We start from the raw sequence: 17,005 nt of genomic DNA, 5'->3' as shown, positions 1-17,005 counted from the left end.
TTCCCCAGCAAGCATCAATTCTACAAGGGGTGACACATCAGTGTGAGCTCCCTTTGCCAAGAGGAGTAGGAGCACACTGCCAACATGGGATGCTCATGCATGTGAGGAAGAGTAAGGCAGAGAGGTGTCCTACCAGGAAATATTAGCCAGGACTGTTGTGCCACGCATCCAGGCACTGGGACAAAGGCTGAGTCTTGTGGTGACCTAAAAAATGTGAATGTGAGCTTCTGTCCCACGCAGCATTTAAAAGCAGCAAGGGCAGATGTTAAACTGAAATGAGAAAGAAACACTGGGAGACAGCGCCTTTCTGACATATATATGAGTTTTCTCTAAAGTAGGAGGTTGAAATGTGCGGCAGCTGACTAGCTGGAGGAAGCTGCATAGAAGAATTTCGGAGTTTTTTAAATCTAATTCAGCTGAATCTGAGACCTAAGCAGTAGACTGATATCAGGTAGCCTACCAAAAAGGACACCTGTAGAAGCCAATACACAAAAAATGTGTCACAGAGACAAACAAGCTGACTTTTATGTCGCCTGACTTACTTCAGCCTGACATGGTCAAGAAGCTGTAAGCCATGACTGGCACTGTGCTCTCACTGACTTCAGAAGTTCTTCCGAAAAATAGTTTCTTTTTAGTTTGCATCCCTCAGTACACCTGCATAATTACACTGCTTCACCTCCAGAGAGAGAAGGTGTCTCACCTTGGGTCAGTCTGCCCAGTGCAGAAAATTTCAGGAATGATTCACCTGACCATATGCAGGAAACCACGAAGCAGAGAAGTAAGAACTTCCTTGAGTAATTCACCTAGGTTATTTTAAAACCCCAGCTTTGGCAAGATGGTGCATGCACCCTGTATGCACCTATTTCCCTTCACTAGCCATAAAGGGAATTTAAAGAAGTAGCTCAGATCCCTAGTAGCCCTGTCAGATACATTCTCACCCTATAAATGTATTTGCACCCCTTTGCATAGACCTACTTTGGAAATATGTCTTGGAAATAACCGGATTGAGTTCTGGATTTGACACTTCTGTGTTTGATGCCTCAGAACAGACATGAAATTTGACAGCATGGATTTGATCTCACATGTTGAGACATGTGCAATGATAAGATTAAATTCTTGTTTTCACCATGAAGCAATGAATGTAGAATTTAGATTAGGCCATGCATCAAATCATCATTTCTCCCTTGGGTTATAAATGAAATGCTAACTGAGTTTGTCTTTTCTTGTAGGAAAGCTCAGACTATTGATACATCTTTTCCTGTAATTTTTTTTAGTGTTTCAAAGTGACTAGCACTCCCCTCTTTCAACAGGTGGCAGCTCAGAAGAGACACTGATTTGTGAGCTCGTTTGTTACTATTTCCTCCATAGACTATGTATCTTGTGAAAAACTTCAGTTTCACACTTGCCAACTAAGATCTCCTGTGCATCCTTATTGCCAGTTTTGGAAAGCTCCATTTATTTGATTTCTCTGAAACAATCTCAGCAAACCCATTTTCTTCAGAGCAGGAAAAATCATCATAATTTAGGAGTATGGAGAAGATCCTAAAACAAGACGAATGTAGGGCTTATCAACAAACCATTCAATCTAACTCCAGGATCACAAGACTGAAGAGTGTTTTGATAGCACAAACTGAACTCCGGTTGTCAAGCTGATGTTTTCAACAATAAATGCATTCCTAATAGATGCAGCTGATGTTGCCATACCTCTGGCAGAAGGCAATCAATCCATCTGGCACTTGGCCTCCTGCCTGATCATAACAACTTATTATAAAGCACAGAATCCATTTAGAGAGTTTCTGAGTCAATAGGGCTTGGCCCTGGAATTTCTCCCATAAACTACGAATAATTGTGATGATTTACTCTTGGGTTTAATGTTTTCCATACTGCAGAAGGAACTTTTTACAATCTCTTTCCACCTAAAAACCACAAAGGTTTAGTAGAATCAGTTTACTACTTTTTCTATAAAAAGCACCATTTAGCAGAAAAATACAGAAGAATCTGAACTCCATTAGCTATTCCACTTAAATATTAGTTACTTAGAGGATAACTTGAAAGAAGAAGAGACATAAGTTAGAGGTTTAAAGTATAGTATTTGAATGAATGTATCAGTGAAAATAAGATCCTTGACTGATGAGGATAAATTAAAAGAAAACAAACTAAAATTTAAGAATAAATAATAAGTAAGAATTTATTTTCTTGGAGCGGCTTCTTATTTTGCAAAGAAGAAATATTTCAAGACATGGGGAAAGGAATAAGATGTGAGTTCAGGCAATAATTTAAAATGTACATAATAACATGTATATTGCACCTTCAGGACATTCTTGTAACTTCCAGAATATTTTTTTTTTAGCTTTCTCAGAAAAAAAGAAAATGTAATATTCTAGAAATATAGAAAAGGAGGTCTATGGTGGACAAATTAAAAATCTTATAGAAAATATAATTATTACTTTGGAAAGAAAAATTTGAAGGAACTGTTACATCCTTGACCAGGAAAAAGACCAAACATCATGCTCATACTATGAATGTTAAAAGAAGAAGCAATCATTGAACCATTTCCTCAGGCATATTTCTGCTTTGTTTTGCTTTTTCTTCCTTAATATTTTCAAAAGCCAAAGAAATAGAAGAAAAACAGCAAATGGTCTTTCTGTAGGAGAAAAGATAGGATTTATCTCCAAGTCTTTGAATCATCTGAGAATAAAAGCACTGTACAAGTAACCAAAAGTGACTAATGGTTCATGGTGATAATAATGAGCTGCTTTAAAACAACTGTGATATCAGAAAGGGCTTATAAAACCAGTTCCTTTAAGGAATCTCAGAGAATCCTAAACCTGAAACACTTGGAATAATTTTTCAACTACATAAAATGATGCACCTTCTATTATCCAGCCAGCCCAAGTCTGAGGAGGATTTCAAGGACAATGTGTGTTGATCTGATACCTCTGACAGTAGTGGTTTATTGCCTTTTTCATGCTTGCCAAATTAATGACTGAATGATTAATCATATTTTATATGTAATCCCATTAGCTCCTGGTTTCAACCAGCTACTGAGAATGCCCCTCCAGAGGTAGAGAGCAGGCACATCCATCCCCAAGACACATGAGAGGTTCAACATGATTGGGTGATATTCACCTACACATAAAAAATACAATCAACTTCTTTAATTGCCATCTGCCTTTTGTAGTATTGAGTTCAGCATTAACAGAGATTAGAATATTACCACCCAACACAAGCTTATAATTGAACCTTACATGGTCCAACTCTCATTAGAGCTGTTCCGAAACTGAAAAATTCCAAATCCTTTACCGCACATTTTATATATATATATATAAACATTTAACCAAGTCCTTTTCTGAATCACAGAATTTAATTTGCTATGATATAACTAGGAGCTTACTATAACAAAATATTGTAAGGATTGTGCAATCACATTCTTTTACTATATGCTAGCAAAATAACATACTGGGCTTAAAGAAGTCTTTTAACTAATTTCCTAGCAAGATAAAATGAAGTACACAGTACTCCCAAAAATCAGACTTTTATGTTTAGATTATTTTTTTTCTGGAGTTTAGCCAGTGTATCTTAAAAAAAAAAAAAGTTTAAAAATCACACATTTGTTATGTGAGTCACGATCTAACCAGCAAAAGACAACATGAGAAAAAAGAAAATCCTTCATGAAGTTTTTTAATGTAACTCTCTCCTCCAGATTTTTAATTAGAGTTTTAAAAGTTTAAATGCTTTTTAAAGTGATTTATCAGATAGATATTCCTAAGTATTCTCTGACCAATATAAGTACTTTCTAATGACTGTTTCAACAAAGCTCTTCTCATCTTTCCATCAAAAAATAAATTACAAAACCTTACCTGACTTTTGATTATTTTTAAATTAGACCTACTGCCATCTTTAGCTTTTATTACTGTACAGTGAAATAGCAATTATTCTGAAATTAATTTATTATATAATAGCCTCCCACATATTCTATTTAAATACCTATTAATGAATTCTTTTAATGTGCCAAACATTGAATTAGTATTTTTGGGTTCTCTCATTTAAATAGCATGGATACAAGTTGTTCATTGACAGTAATACCATGTCTTCAAGGTACTGGCACAATACAACTAATTCATGTATCTCAAAAGAGAAGTGGGAAAAATATAATCTTTCACATTACTTACACCATTGTTACTGACCCGTTATTTACATAAACCTTTCCTGAGGTGTCATTTCACGACTGTTCCTGACGATTTGTGGGCTTATTAGGTCTCATACTTCCCTCCAAAGTTCACAATATTCGACATTTAGACAGGAGGACGAGATACATTTCCCTGGAACTGTCAGACAAATCTCATTGTTGGAATATGTCCTGACTAGTGATTCACCCACAAATGAAAGCTCACAATTCAATATAACGCCATGTAATAGGAGACACAGATTAATTCTTATAAGATCACATAATAAAAAAGGCAATCAGAAATTCACTTTATGTCATTACAATAAGGACTCATCATGCTTTTCAATTCAAAACCATCACAGGCCTCATAAATTTGCTGGGGTTTAAATCTGATGCCAGAATGCCACTGCATTTTTATCCTTCACTGGAAGAACTTGGTTCCAGGAAATCTTTTCTCTCTCCCTCTCCACACTGATCTCTCCTACTTGATTGAATTATTCAGCTAGATGAATTTAACTATGTCACAAAAGAGGATGGGTGGGAAAAAATCCAACACAGCTACCCCAAACCCCACAGTTATGTCAATAAACATCAGTAAACATCCTAACAGACATGCAGCTCATCCATTTTTTTGCTACTCCAGCATATCTCATTTGAGCAATCTCTATAAATTAACTGGCACAAAAAATGTTTTTGGGTAGTGTAAGGTACATTTCTCCTTGAAATATACATGATTAATGTTAACTTAATAAATGTTTTCCTCCATAAATGAGATCTTTATTATTTTCATTTCCCTCAAAGAAACGAGAATTACAGCCATCTTGTATCAACAATTTTCTTTCTTGCAACATGTTCTGGATATTTGTCTTGCCAGACTAGACAAACTGGGGCAAAACCAATGGAGCACTTGTTTAGTCCAGCTGCTCTCTGCCTTTTCCTAATCAACCACTAAGGACAGACTGAAAGGTTCAGAAAAAAAATCCTATCTCCATGAATACTCAGAGAAAACTAAGAATCAATCCTTTTCATCCAAGTGTTTTCTCATTGCAATATTTTAACTTTTAAATCCCATCCTCCTTTGCGCTTCTACTTTTCATAATTTCACTGATTAAGCCAAGATATTCCAATATAGTCCCTAGATCAGTTAAAATACACTTAGCCTTTTAGATTTTGGACAAAAATATGCCATTCATATGGCTTATCATCTAAATAACCCCCTTAAAACATCTTATTTAAATCTTCATTGCTGTGGTCAAGCATAACAGACACTTTCTCTTTTACAAATGACAATACAAAAATCCTTTGTAAAGACTGTCTCCTTCTCAGCTCGTTGTTATAAGATGAATTGGTTTTTTATTCCACCTGGCATTCTAGCCTTTTCTTTCCTCATTCTCGTTATTACAACAATGTTTACAAGCCACCAAGGACAAGCATTAATAAAGTAGAGATTGTTTTTAACAGTAGTAATATAAACCAAGATCAGAGCATATTGAATTGCATTCTCAGGAAGAGAGATCCTGGAAGATCTGTAAAGCCATGGCATGACAGCATTACACCTTCAAAACTACATCACCAAAAACAAGCAGCAAACTTTCTTCTATTGACTCTAATATATCAGATGCACCATAAATCCACTAAGAAAGAAATTAGGAAAAAATAAATCAAGATTTAACTGCTACAAATAGTTATGATGATGGTATGGATATGCAGAAAGTTGAGATCTATTTTAAACATCAGTGATTACAAACTAGTTTTTAAAAATACTCAAAGGAAAGATGCAGCTTTTTTCAGAAAAATTGAAACACAAAAATACTTCTTGTAGAGTGGTGTGACAAGAATATAGTTTGTTTTCTTACAGTCTGCCTCTAAACTCAGAAACTCTCCCCTAGTAACCTACTCCAATGGTTCCTACTTCATTCAAAATGGTTAGCCAGTGAAACCAGCTATATTTAATGAGAAGATAGCATTTCTGAGCATCCACTAAAATTTGAAAATTGAAAATATCATTATGTGTAACTGCAAAAGATGAAGCCACCTGAGCACAAATAAAGAACACAACACTAGCTAGGAATATAAGTAAAACAGAATTTGGACTCTTGCATCTACAAATCACAAGTTCAAATATAAACTGGATTGAAGGACAACGAGAGACAATTTCTCTCAGTTTCAGTCCTGGTGGAAAGTGGGCATTTATTGAAATCTTCATAATGTGCATCTTACTATCTTACTTGAAGCCTCAGGAAGGAGACCTGTGACTGAAAAGGTCTGAGAAAAGATAAAATAAATCTTTTAAAATGTTTCCTACAGAGATGGAACACAATGGCAGGGCAATGCACTGAGCTATACAAGTTTTGTGGGCAATACTAAAAATAATTTAAGAACAACTGCAGCAGAGCTGACTTTCCATTGTATATATTTTGATGCTAATCTTATGTAATACATTTGGTGCTGATCAGCATTACAAAGATCAGTGCTCTAAAAATATCTGAACATGACAGATAGATAGATAGTCTTCAGCCTGTATCTCCATCCATTACATTCACTAAAAATAGAATATTAAATTACAGAAGGGCTTGGTTTTACCGGCATGCAAAAAGGTGTCATCTGAGTTGGCTCAAAGAAATACTTGGCTACTTGAAGAAAGGGCTGAATACTTGAGTGTTAATATCCAAGAGTTTACTTGCACCTATCCAGCAGTATTTTAAGTTGCAAATTAGCCACAATGCCATGGACAACTGTACTCTTTTCAAGGTCTAAAACACTGGTAGAAACACCAAATGCTATACGAAAATAAGTCAAGTACAGCTGACAAGCACTGCAGATAGAAAAAGATGTTGTGGAAAGCATATATTTTGAAGTTCTGGCAATCTAAGAAAATCTTAAGACCAAAAGCAATAAGAAGAAAAACACAACTCCTAACTTTTGCCTTAGAGATTTATTTACAGCAGAAGTATGAATTCCAGATGCAAGAAAAAAATTACTCCAATCTGTCAGCATTTTAAGCTTCCTCTTCAACAGATTTTGCATCTTGCTTTTGTTCAGTCTCAGTCACATACTGGCTACACCCACAGCTGTAAAGGGTGCCAGGAAAGGTCCCTGGACCTGGCACGTGATTGTCTGCACCGCTAAGCTGGTAGGACACTCATTTGCAAGTTCCTGGCCTGGGCACACAGCTACCTTCCCCAGGCTCCAGCTGCAGCTCAGGAGAGGCAGCCCTGCAGACACCATGGCCAGGAGGGCTCTGGCAGCTGGCACTGCTCTGGGGAAGGGGAGCGGGGAGCCCTCCCCAGCCAGCAGGCACTGCCTGGCCCCACTGGCCACAGTGCCCAGGGGTGCTGTTACCCTCCCACCTCAGAGAGATGTTCACAGCTGGGATGGCAGCTTAAGTCCTGAGTGCCTGTCACAATCCCTCACTGACCTTGTGCTCCCAGGTGAGAGTGGCAGACACTGACACAAACACCACGGTGACAGTGTGGAGCAATTCAATATCAGCCTTTCTGCAGCACAAACAAACACGTCTTGCTGATGCTTGAGAGGAGGCCAACACTGATCGGAACAAGCCTCGATGATACAAATTTGCCTTCACACAGAGGAGACCAAGCTCATCTACTTACATTTACTGTTCTGAGGACAGTTACGTGTTTTTAACACCCATACTGTCTCTGAAAAACAAACCCAGACCATCTGAGGACAAGCAGTCAGTGACTGGGATATGCATGTATGTATTGTTTGCCTCCAAAAAAGGGGTTGACACAACAATGAATTGGTACACTTTTCTACTTTGGCTTTTTTTTTGGTATTTACTTTCTTAAATTATAATGCACTAGAAAATAATCTGTCATCAAGCACATGCTTCTAATCATTATGACAGACAATACTTCACAGTAACATTGTCCTAGTTACACAATCTACTACCAGTTAATTGAAATGTAGATCTCAGTAAATCCTCAGAAGTTTACAAATAATGAATATTAATTTTAATCATATAATTTTTATGTCAGAGTCTCTTTACATTTAAACGTTAAGCCAGTTAAATATTCAGAACTGTTTCACAAGATCTGAAATCCAGTTTCACCATTGTATTCAAAAACAAGTTCAGGCTAAATCAAAGCTTCCCACTTACTTCCCAAGAAACCTTTTGTGCCAACATATTACTGCTCATATACTGTTCCACTGCTCTGCAACTGATGCACATTCTAGAACCATGCATAAGATTACATAACTCAAATATTTACTTAAGTAAATATAAATAAATCTCAATATACTACTGAGATCCAGGACAGTGAGAAAGAGGCTGCCTACTCTATATCACAGATACCATCAGCTGATGCTGACTTTTCCCTCAAAACAATCCAGAACCTTAACGTCATTCACCCAAATGTTCCACACAAATGTTCTTATGCCTGAAGTGTACATCACTTCATCACTTCAAGTCATCTATCACTTTTGGGATCAGAGTAACAAATTCTCTCTCATTTTGTCTCGTAGCATGTCCAGTAGTAGAGGTCACCAAAAAGTGACTCAATATCCTGCCCTTTGAGGATACGTAACAACTATTTGAACTTTGGTGCAGTGACTCTAATATTTGAGACACTTATGCATTCTCTTTAATCTCAAAATTTGCTTCTGTTCCTGGTTTTTTAGCATTTTAACTTTGAAATAAGAAAAATACACCACGCATTGTCTTATGTTTTCTTAAGAAGACTGGGGAAGAATTCTCCAGAATGCCAGGAAGGACTGCGCTCTCTGCACAGTGCTTAAAAATTTCCAAGGGGCAAACACCACAACCACTGCCCAGGCTAAAATCCTGATGAGAAGCCAAGCCTCTACCATGAGCTATAAAGGACAGTTTTGTAGTTGAGGGCAAAGGTTAGTAGCTCTCCCAGGGCACCGTCCTCAGCCGGTATCTCAAACCTCTGCCTCATTCATCTGCTTTTATGATATATGTGGGATCAGTTCAACCACACTGAGTTAAGAGAATAAAAAAAATTATTCAAATTCCCTATTTCCTTCCTCCCTCATTACACCCACTCTCCATCTCCACATTTTGAGGGCTTCCTCTCCATGACTGCTTACAAGTCTGACAGTAGGAAAGATCTCCATTATATCATCTGCCTGCAGCCTCTTGTCTGCTGGTAAGATCCCTTTTTTTAGATAAATTTATTACTCCATAAAATATAATATTCCATACTTAGGAAACACTCCAATTATACATGATCACAGCTCCCACCAATTTCTGCCTTTTCTACCCCAATTAGGAAAAAAGCTGCCTAGTTTAGTACGGCCATGCAGGTTCTAGCTTTGTCTGTACTTCAAGCAGACATGAACTTTCTCTGCTTGTGCTCCAGGCTGAGTGAGTGCTGTGTTCAGCAAGGTGCCACAGCTGAATGGGTCAGCATGGACTGGAATGGAGCTAAAACGTGCTCTGCCATCTGGCAACACAGTAGAGTGAGTTTGTGTCTGCCTAAATCATGTAAGCACACAATATCCTCATATAGAAATGTTTTTAAGACAGTTTAATCCACCAGAATTTGCCAGCATAATCGCCCCCACCCGCTCTGAAAAGTAAGTGGGCAATCTCATTTTTACAATCCTGCCTCTGCAAACGGCTCTTTGCCTGTTTATTGGCCAAAGGATAACGTTGTCTCTGCTGATGTCTCTAGTGATGCCCTGTGGTGGGAGGAGTCAGAAGACACAGCCTCCATCAGACAAGGCAGGAAGGATTGCTCTGGGACTCTGATCAAAATTCATAAAGATAGTCTGACAGGATGACTGTAACTCTTGGGAGGAAACTGGTAGAGGTCTCCAGGTTCACAAAGTAGGAGAATCACACCTTCTCTAAACAACTGCATTTTCATGTTCACAGCACAACACATTTCATCTATGTGCACTTGGTGGGTGTGAGTGTATTTCAATCCACCCACATGACAAGCTGAATAGAAACAGCATAAAAGTAAGAGAACATGCAGTACTTACATTCAGGTAACTGAAATCATCACTCTAAAACCAGAAAGAATGCAACAAAAGTCCTGTGCTGGGAATAGACTAGAGGACCAAAGAGTACTCTTCCATCTTCAGTCTATATGGACAATGGATCTTACAATTTATTATTCTGCTTGTTGGCAAAATTACATATCTTATAAACTTCCAGAGCTATTAACCCTCAATGTTTCATGACTTCTTTATCAACAGCAAACAAAAATATAGTGATTGCGAAGTTACAACAAAGAGATTTTTAATTATAAGAGAAAACACAACATTTCAAGTACGTTCAAAATTCAGCTCAGTAAATGAAAAAATTACAGGTAATCAACTGGGAAAACACAGTTTTCTTTCACTTTCAATCACTAGACTACCATTTAATTTTTTTTCTATAAATAAATGAAAAATCTGATCTAAAGTAGCAAAACTAAACATGAATTCTAAAGATTGCAATCAAGGAGGCATCTTTTCTGAAAATTACCAGACCAAGTCTGTTCCCTTATTATGGAAGATTACTGCAGAGTATTACTTTAGAGCAGTGGTCTTTGAAATGGGGCACATACGCCACAAGGATTAAGCAAAACAAAATTAGGTGCATGACAAAAATATCAAAACTTCAACAGTGCATGTATAAAAGTTAAAACAAACAAGTATACATATAAGGTGCATGCTCCAAAAGTTTATACTGATAGGAATGCATAACCAAAAATGTTAAGATTACTGCACTAGAGGATCCTGCCACACAATTACTACTGCCATGTCAAAGGCATGTAATAAAGATGCTGATGATTTTTAAGTTCTCTTTTACACTTCTCAACTATCAGTTATACAAATGAGTAAAAATATCTCTAGGAAGAAGACTTATGAGCTCCTATCTTTTGTTAAGGAGCATGAATTCTCATAAACACCCCAAATTACTCCACTTTTTTTTTTCTTTTTGTTTTCATGAAATGCAACTTACTGCTTTCTCACAAATCTCTTCCCTTCACTGTACTTATTGTAATTATTTAATGAAAGAGCTGATTTTCCTGATGTGGCCAGTTAAACAAGAGCACAACATGCTGTATGTATCAATCAAGACAAATGATTAAAGGTTATTTGCAAATGGAAATGGCTGACTCCTTTGGAACTGAATAGAGGAGAAAAGTTAGGGTTCTTTTTCAACTAGGCTACCTCACTTGCAAGAAAAAGTGGCCAGTGAACAAAATCTGGTTCAGTAAACAGACCTTTTGTTAAAATCTATGCACTGGATTACAAGGTGCAAATGCAGAAGAGGAAAATCCTTATCCAAAACATGATGCTCAGATTTGTTAATATCTTTTCCAATGTGGAATGAGAAGGATGTGGAAATGGTGACTAGACAGAAATCTCGTGGTGTCTGTAATCATTATGAAGATGTCTGGCCTATCTGTTTTAAGGAAACATGAATAAGAAGAAATACAATTATAATGGCATAAAATATACCAAGCACACTTTCTCAGCACCACAAAACACAGGACAGGTGGTGAAGATGAAAGCTAATACTCTTAAATTAACAGAAATATTTTTTTAAATCTAGTGCAATGCCTAATTAGCCCTTCAGACTCTGTATAGTAAGACCATCTGCAATTACACTGAGTGAAATTAGGACAATAATTCTGAATGCTGCATGGCATACACCAACCACACCAAGCATCAGCAAGGGATTGACTAAAGATGCACCCAACAGCAGAATTTATCTACATAGTGCTGCTTCCAGAGATTATTATCTTCTCTGAACCAGTTATTAAAAGAACAGGTCTCAGATGCATCAAGTTTTTGATGTGGGGAAAGTTGAAAAGGGTACAAAGCCATAAGTAACAGAAGTGTTTTGGATTTACAGGAAGAGGCCATTTTTTCTTAGTTGTATTTGCTTTAGGACTGCATGTACAGACTGACAGATGCTGCTTTTGCTCAAAGGTAAAACCTTTGAATCTTGAGTAACATTTTCCTTGTTATTTGTCTATTTAAGGATCCCTGGAGAAACAGTGATGAAATCTCAGTGAATTCCTTGTTTTGTGAAATTGAGTAAATAAAAACCCTGACATCAACATCAGAATGTCTCAACCTTTTTAGAACTGCACATTTCAGTTTTTCACCTTTCAAATTTAGCTGCAATATTACAACATTTAAAAAAAAAACAACCTTTTAAAGTCTCCCGCCTCCATCTTCCTTCACTGAGAATTCTGAGATTGTTTTGTTTACTTTTAATTTGGAAGAGAACTCAATTTCAAATTCCTCCAGGAAATTAAATGTCCATCTCTAGCACTGCTCAACTGTAGCTATCAGACATGAAGCATCTGAGCGGATATGTTCCATGGTCCCCTTCTCAGCTTTGGAGAGCAGGACTATTGTTGACTCCAAGCTATTGTTGGAGGCTGGATTGCAAGATTGAATTAAGATTGCATTCTTGGCTAAACCACTAAAACATAATGAAACAGTGCTGTCTAACATAGCTCCTGTTCTATATGTGGTGCACATTTCAGGCTCAATCTGTCTGCCCAAAAATAGGCACCAAAAAAAGGCTAAGTTGTTCCAGATTATATCCAGAGGGCTGGCAAGCATGGCACAGGACAAGTGGGAGAGCCATGCCCTGCTAGAGAGGCAGCAGGAGGCTAGGAATGATATTTCAGCACTTCAAAGAAGACTCTGACACTTATATCTTGGCAACTGTGTTGAGCACTTCTGGCTTTTAAATTTCTAACGTGTATCAGCAAGGAAAGAAAAGAAGTTTAAAAAAAGGTAGCTGTGCAATATTATTTTACAATTTGTAGGTATGCATCAAGGACATTGATGTTCATCCTGACAGCTTGGCTAATCCCATCACTTAGCTTTTCAGTGTTTCAAGTTCGCATTTTCAGTTGTTAAATTCAAGAAGTTCAAGGGCTCACATTCCCTCTTTCCTCCTACATTCTATTGCTTTAGGTTTAGCTAACACAAAGCCACAAATCATATACCAATCAGCTTATTTCTAAGTATCTTGTTTTTTCAGAGTTTCTTAAGACTTTTCCAGCTGTCTGATCACAAAACCGTGTTCACTTCCAAAGAATCCACTGGCCAGACTCTAACAGAGACAATGAGCACAACCCTGCTACTTTCACAGTTACAGCTGAAAGGTCTTTTTTTTTCCAGTTGAATGCCACTATTTGACACTACTCTCCATGACATATAGGCAACAATGTATTTTTTTTACCTATGATGACTCTCACAACCTAGTAAAAATCCTCATTTCTGTCATAAGCAAATTGCATTCTGAAAACATGAAGCCATTATTTGGTAGCCTTAAAAGCAGACCCAACTTAAGCAGTATGCTTTAAATAGCTAACAAAATTATGCTAACATTTGTTTTAATTTAAAATTTAAAATATTCTTTATGGCCTTCATGACTGCTTCACCTATGTTCCTTTTCCATACACCAAGTCAGCAAACTTCCAATTCATCCAATAGATAAGGTAAACAAAGTATGTTACTGAATTTCAATTTTTTCAAAGCTATTCCAAGATGGCAGAAATGTAAAAGATAAACAGAAACCATACTAACTAAATTGCTGCAATGTTTTGTAACCAACTGGTACAAAAAAAAATATTAGCAAGCATCTTTCTAAATAAAACATATAGTAATTGAATGTTACTGGAATCTGAGTCTGCTGTCAGAATTAATGTTGTTTATTAAGTGAAAATCTTGTTTACAAATACAAGTAGTTAGTCATTTCTGGTGGGTCTGCATATTGCAAAAGTTTATTTTCATCTCTTAATTTAAAAAACTATTATAATTTCAGCAACAGTCCTTAGAAGAAAATTGTTCATCTAAATTTTTTTTTGTATGATGACATTGGCTGTATTATCCACAGGCTTTTTGGAGGCTCTTACCAAAAGGATATGGCTTTGGGGATCCTTCTTCTATTCAGGTTAAAACTAGATACTGCTGCATGGTAAATGATTGGAAACATATGACAAATGCAAACAAATCAAAGGTCACTTAAATATATGTCAAATCATAAATATAGGGGAAAAATACCCAAAATTTCTTGCAAGTAATGAAAAATTTTATTTGAATAGTCTAGATTTTAATACCATAAAGATGCTGTACCATGTAACTGATCTAGTATCAAATGTTGGCTAATAAAGAACTGAATTTAACAGTCTTGATTTTGTTTAATGACAGCTACAATTTTGAGTTTTTGAAAATTAATATGGCAAATTCAATTTGAAGTTATACAGATACATTTTACTGCTATCAATAGACCGACTTTGTCTGAAGGCAAAATTTAATTGATCATGTTCATAAATACAATGGAAAGCTAATTGGAAGGTTTTGTCTATCTAGATTGCTTAACTGTTATGTTATAAATCTACAAAAGCCAGAACACTGCCTATGAAAAAAATTAGTATTTAGTAATTTAAAATGACTTACAAGCTGCTCTGATTTTACACCGTAAAGCTGAATGGTCTTCGCCACATTTTTGGCCACAGCTAAACTCAAGTCTGGATCAACAGCAGCCACATTTAGCTCACTGGAAGCAAAGATTACAAATCTTAATTAACAACTAAAGAGTGCTGTATTGAATGCTGTATTGGATCGATAAAGAATTAACTATGAATACACAGTTACGTGGCACATCAATTTAGAGAGAGTAACACATACAACCAAGTCTTTTCACACACCGTAATTCAGTTTACAATTTAACAAGTCATTTGGGAATTTTATGTGCAGTGTTCCTATTCTAGTAAAAATGAGCAAAGTTTAGGAATGACACTTCAGTATGAAATCACTATTAGTAAGCCATTCAAAAATATTGACAGCAATTAACTACATTCAAGCTTTGGCAGCAGCCTTCAAACATTACAGGTGAATACACAGTCATTCAACTCTAGAATTACATGAGCTGTGCAGAAATACCCAGGGGATGCCTTAGCTTGACACAACTAATAAGCTGTGTTTTAGGCAATCCTTTATAGTAAAAGAGGCCCCCAAGGAATGGCAGGGAAAAAATGAAGAAGGAAAAGAATTCTAAATCACTTCCAGTATTTTTTGTTCATTAACGTCCCCAGATCTCCATCGGCTGGGGCTGCATTCAAAACTGCTCTGCTGAAGACAGGTAAGCACAAGAACCATCATGTTGCTGGTGGTGAGTTTAACCTCTCTCAAGAGCTGGAGAATCATTAGGCACCCCAATTTGGAATAATCTTCTCTGAGAATTCTCTAGGGCCCCAAACATCATCAAAAACTCAGCTGACATGTCGAATTTTCATGTTGTTTTCCTTTCTCTTTTGCAAGGAGCAAAATAGTATCAGTAACCACACCAACAGACATGTTCTGAGCATCTGTAACTCCCAGTCACAAGTACTGTGTCAATATTTAATATTTTATACACACACACATATACTGTGAATACTGCCCATCTTTTTTCAGACTTTATTAAACAGAGCAGTCGTTACCAAAACCTTATGAGGGAAAATGCACCATTTCATTGTACAAATTCTACCTAAAGTGATCTTTACCTATCATCTTGCTGTTTTACTCTAACAAAGTATTTATGCCAGGTATTATCACTTCTAACTACCACTTCCTTTGACACAGTCAGGATAATTAAGATACCAGACATTCAGAGTATGTGTAAAGTTTCTCTTCCAGATCTTTTATAAGCTTAAACATTAAAACTTATGTTAAAATTTCATTTATTCCATAAAAACAAAATTGTAAATAATAATAAAGAGGTGCCTGTCTTGCTGTATTTAGCATTAGTGCAGCCTCACCTTGAACACCATGTGTAGTTCAAGGTCCCATAATTTAGGAAGAATGTGGTGTTATCTGAATGTGTCCACAGCAGGGCAACAGATCAGGTGAAAGGACTGGAAGGAATTATCCTGTGAGGGATAGCAAAGAGTGTGGGCTTGTTAAATTTGGAGAAAAGGAGGGGCAGCTTCCTAAGCAGGGGAAGTGGAGAAAGAGGTGCTGAGCACTCCTCCCCAGGATCCAGTGAGAGGAGGTGTGGGAATGGTTCAAAGCTGCATGAGGTGAAGTTCCAACTCAGCATTAAGGAATTACTTCCATAACAAGAGGGTGGTCAAACCCTGAAACAGGCTTCTTAGAGTGGTGGTCGATGCCCCAAGCTTGTCAGTATTTAAGAGGCATTTGGACAATGCCCTTAACATGCTTTAGCTTTTGGCCAGCTCTGAAGTGTTCATGCAGTTGGAATGGATTTATCATTGTAGGTCTCTTCCAATTGAAATATTCTGTTCTATTGTGTGTTACTCTGCTTTATCCCATCCTATCCTATCCTAAACTGACTTGATTTTTGCACTAATCTACTTTATAATTAAAGAGTAATCAACCTTTTACCATTAAGGAAATCTCCTTTCCAGAACTGTAAGTTATGAAAAAATACATGTTGAGTACTACTTTTACAACGCCTTATATGTGCATACCTGGCTATAGTTTTAATGATGCTGTCAAGCTCGTCAGAGGAGGGAGGATTCCGACCTCCGGGAGGAAAGACAAGATTGATGGGGTCAAACAGTCGAGATAAGGATTTTGACAAATAGGCAGCTTCATACTGTTGCAGTGAATCTTTCAAGGCTTTTTCTGGACTTTGCACATAAGAAAAAGTTACTATATTTTAAATTAAAATAGACAACAGTATTAAATCTTTCCAGACATACAAACTGCAATACTGAACCTGTTTTCCCTTTCTGCTTTTTAGACATATGCATATGAAAAACATTTTTCTGATAAGTCTTGCACTGACTGCTCAAGAACAAATTTAAGTCAATACAATTCTCATATAAAATATTCATTTTATCTTACATATGTCTAGAAGTCCTAATAGGCTTGATA

At 36.7% G+C, this 17,005-nt stretch overlaps 1 protein-coding gene across 2 annotated transcripts in view; it reads right to left on the bottom strand.

Moving 5' to 3' along the window:
* COG5 (component of oligomeric golgi complex 5) overlaps window positions 1–17,005 on the bottom strand; it is a 172,477-nt gene that overhangs the window by 26,135 nt on the left and 129,337 nt on the right. For both annotated transcript variants that reach the window (XM_021539126.2, XM_077783629.1), the window contains exons 13-14: window positions 16,597–16,758; window positions 14,582–14,681 (exon numbers count right to left, since the gene is read on the bottom strand). In XM_021539126.2, coding sequence (XP_021394801.1) covers window positions 14,582–14,681; window positions 16,597–16,758 — 262 coding nt within the window. The remainder of the gene's footprint in view (window positions 1–14,581; window positions 14,682–16,596; window positions 16,759–17,005) is intronic.

The sequence above is a fragment of the Lonchura striata genome, chromosome 5 (assembly GCF_046129695.1).
Source record: "Lonchura striata isolate bLonStr1 chromosome 5, bLonStr1.mat, whole genome shotgun sequence".
NCBI lineage: Eukaryota > Metazoa > Chordata > Aves > Passeriformes > Estrildidae > Lonchura > Lonchura striata.
The sequence above is the reverse complement of the archived record's forward strand: the minus strand, read 5'-3'. Positions and strand labels throughout refer to the sequence as shown.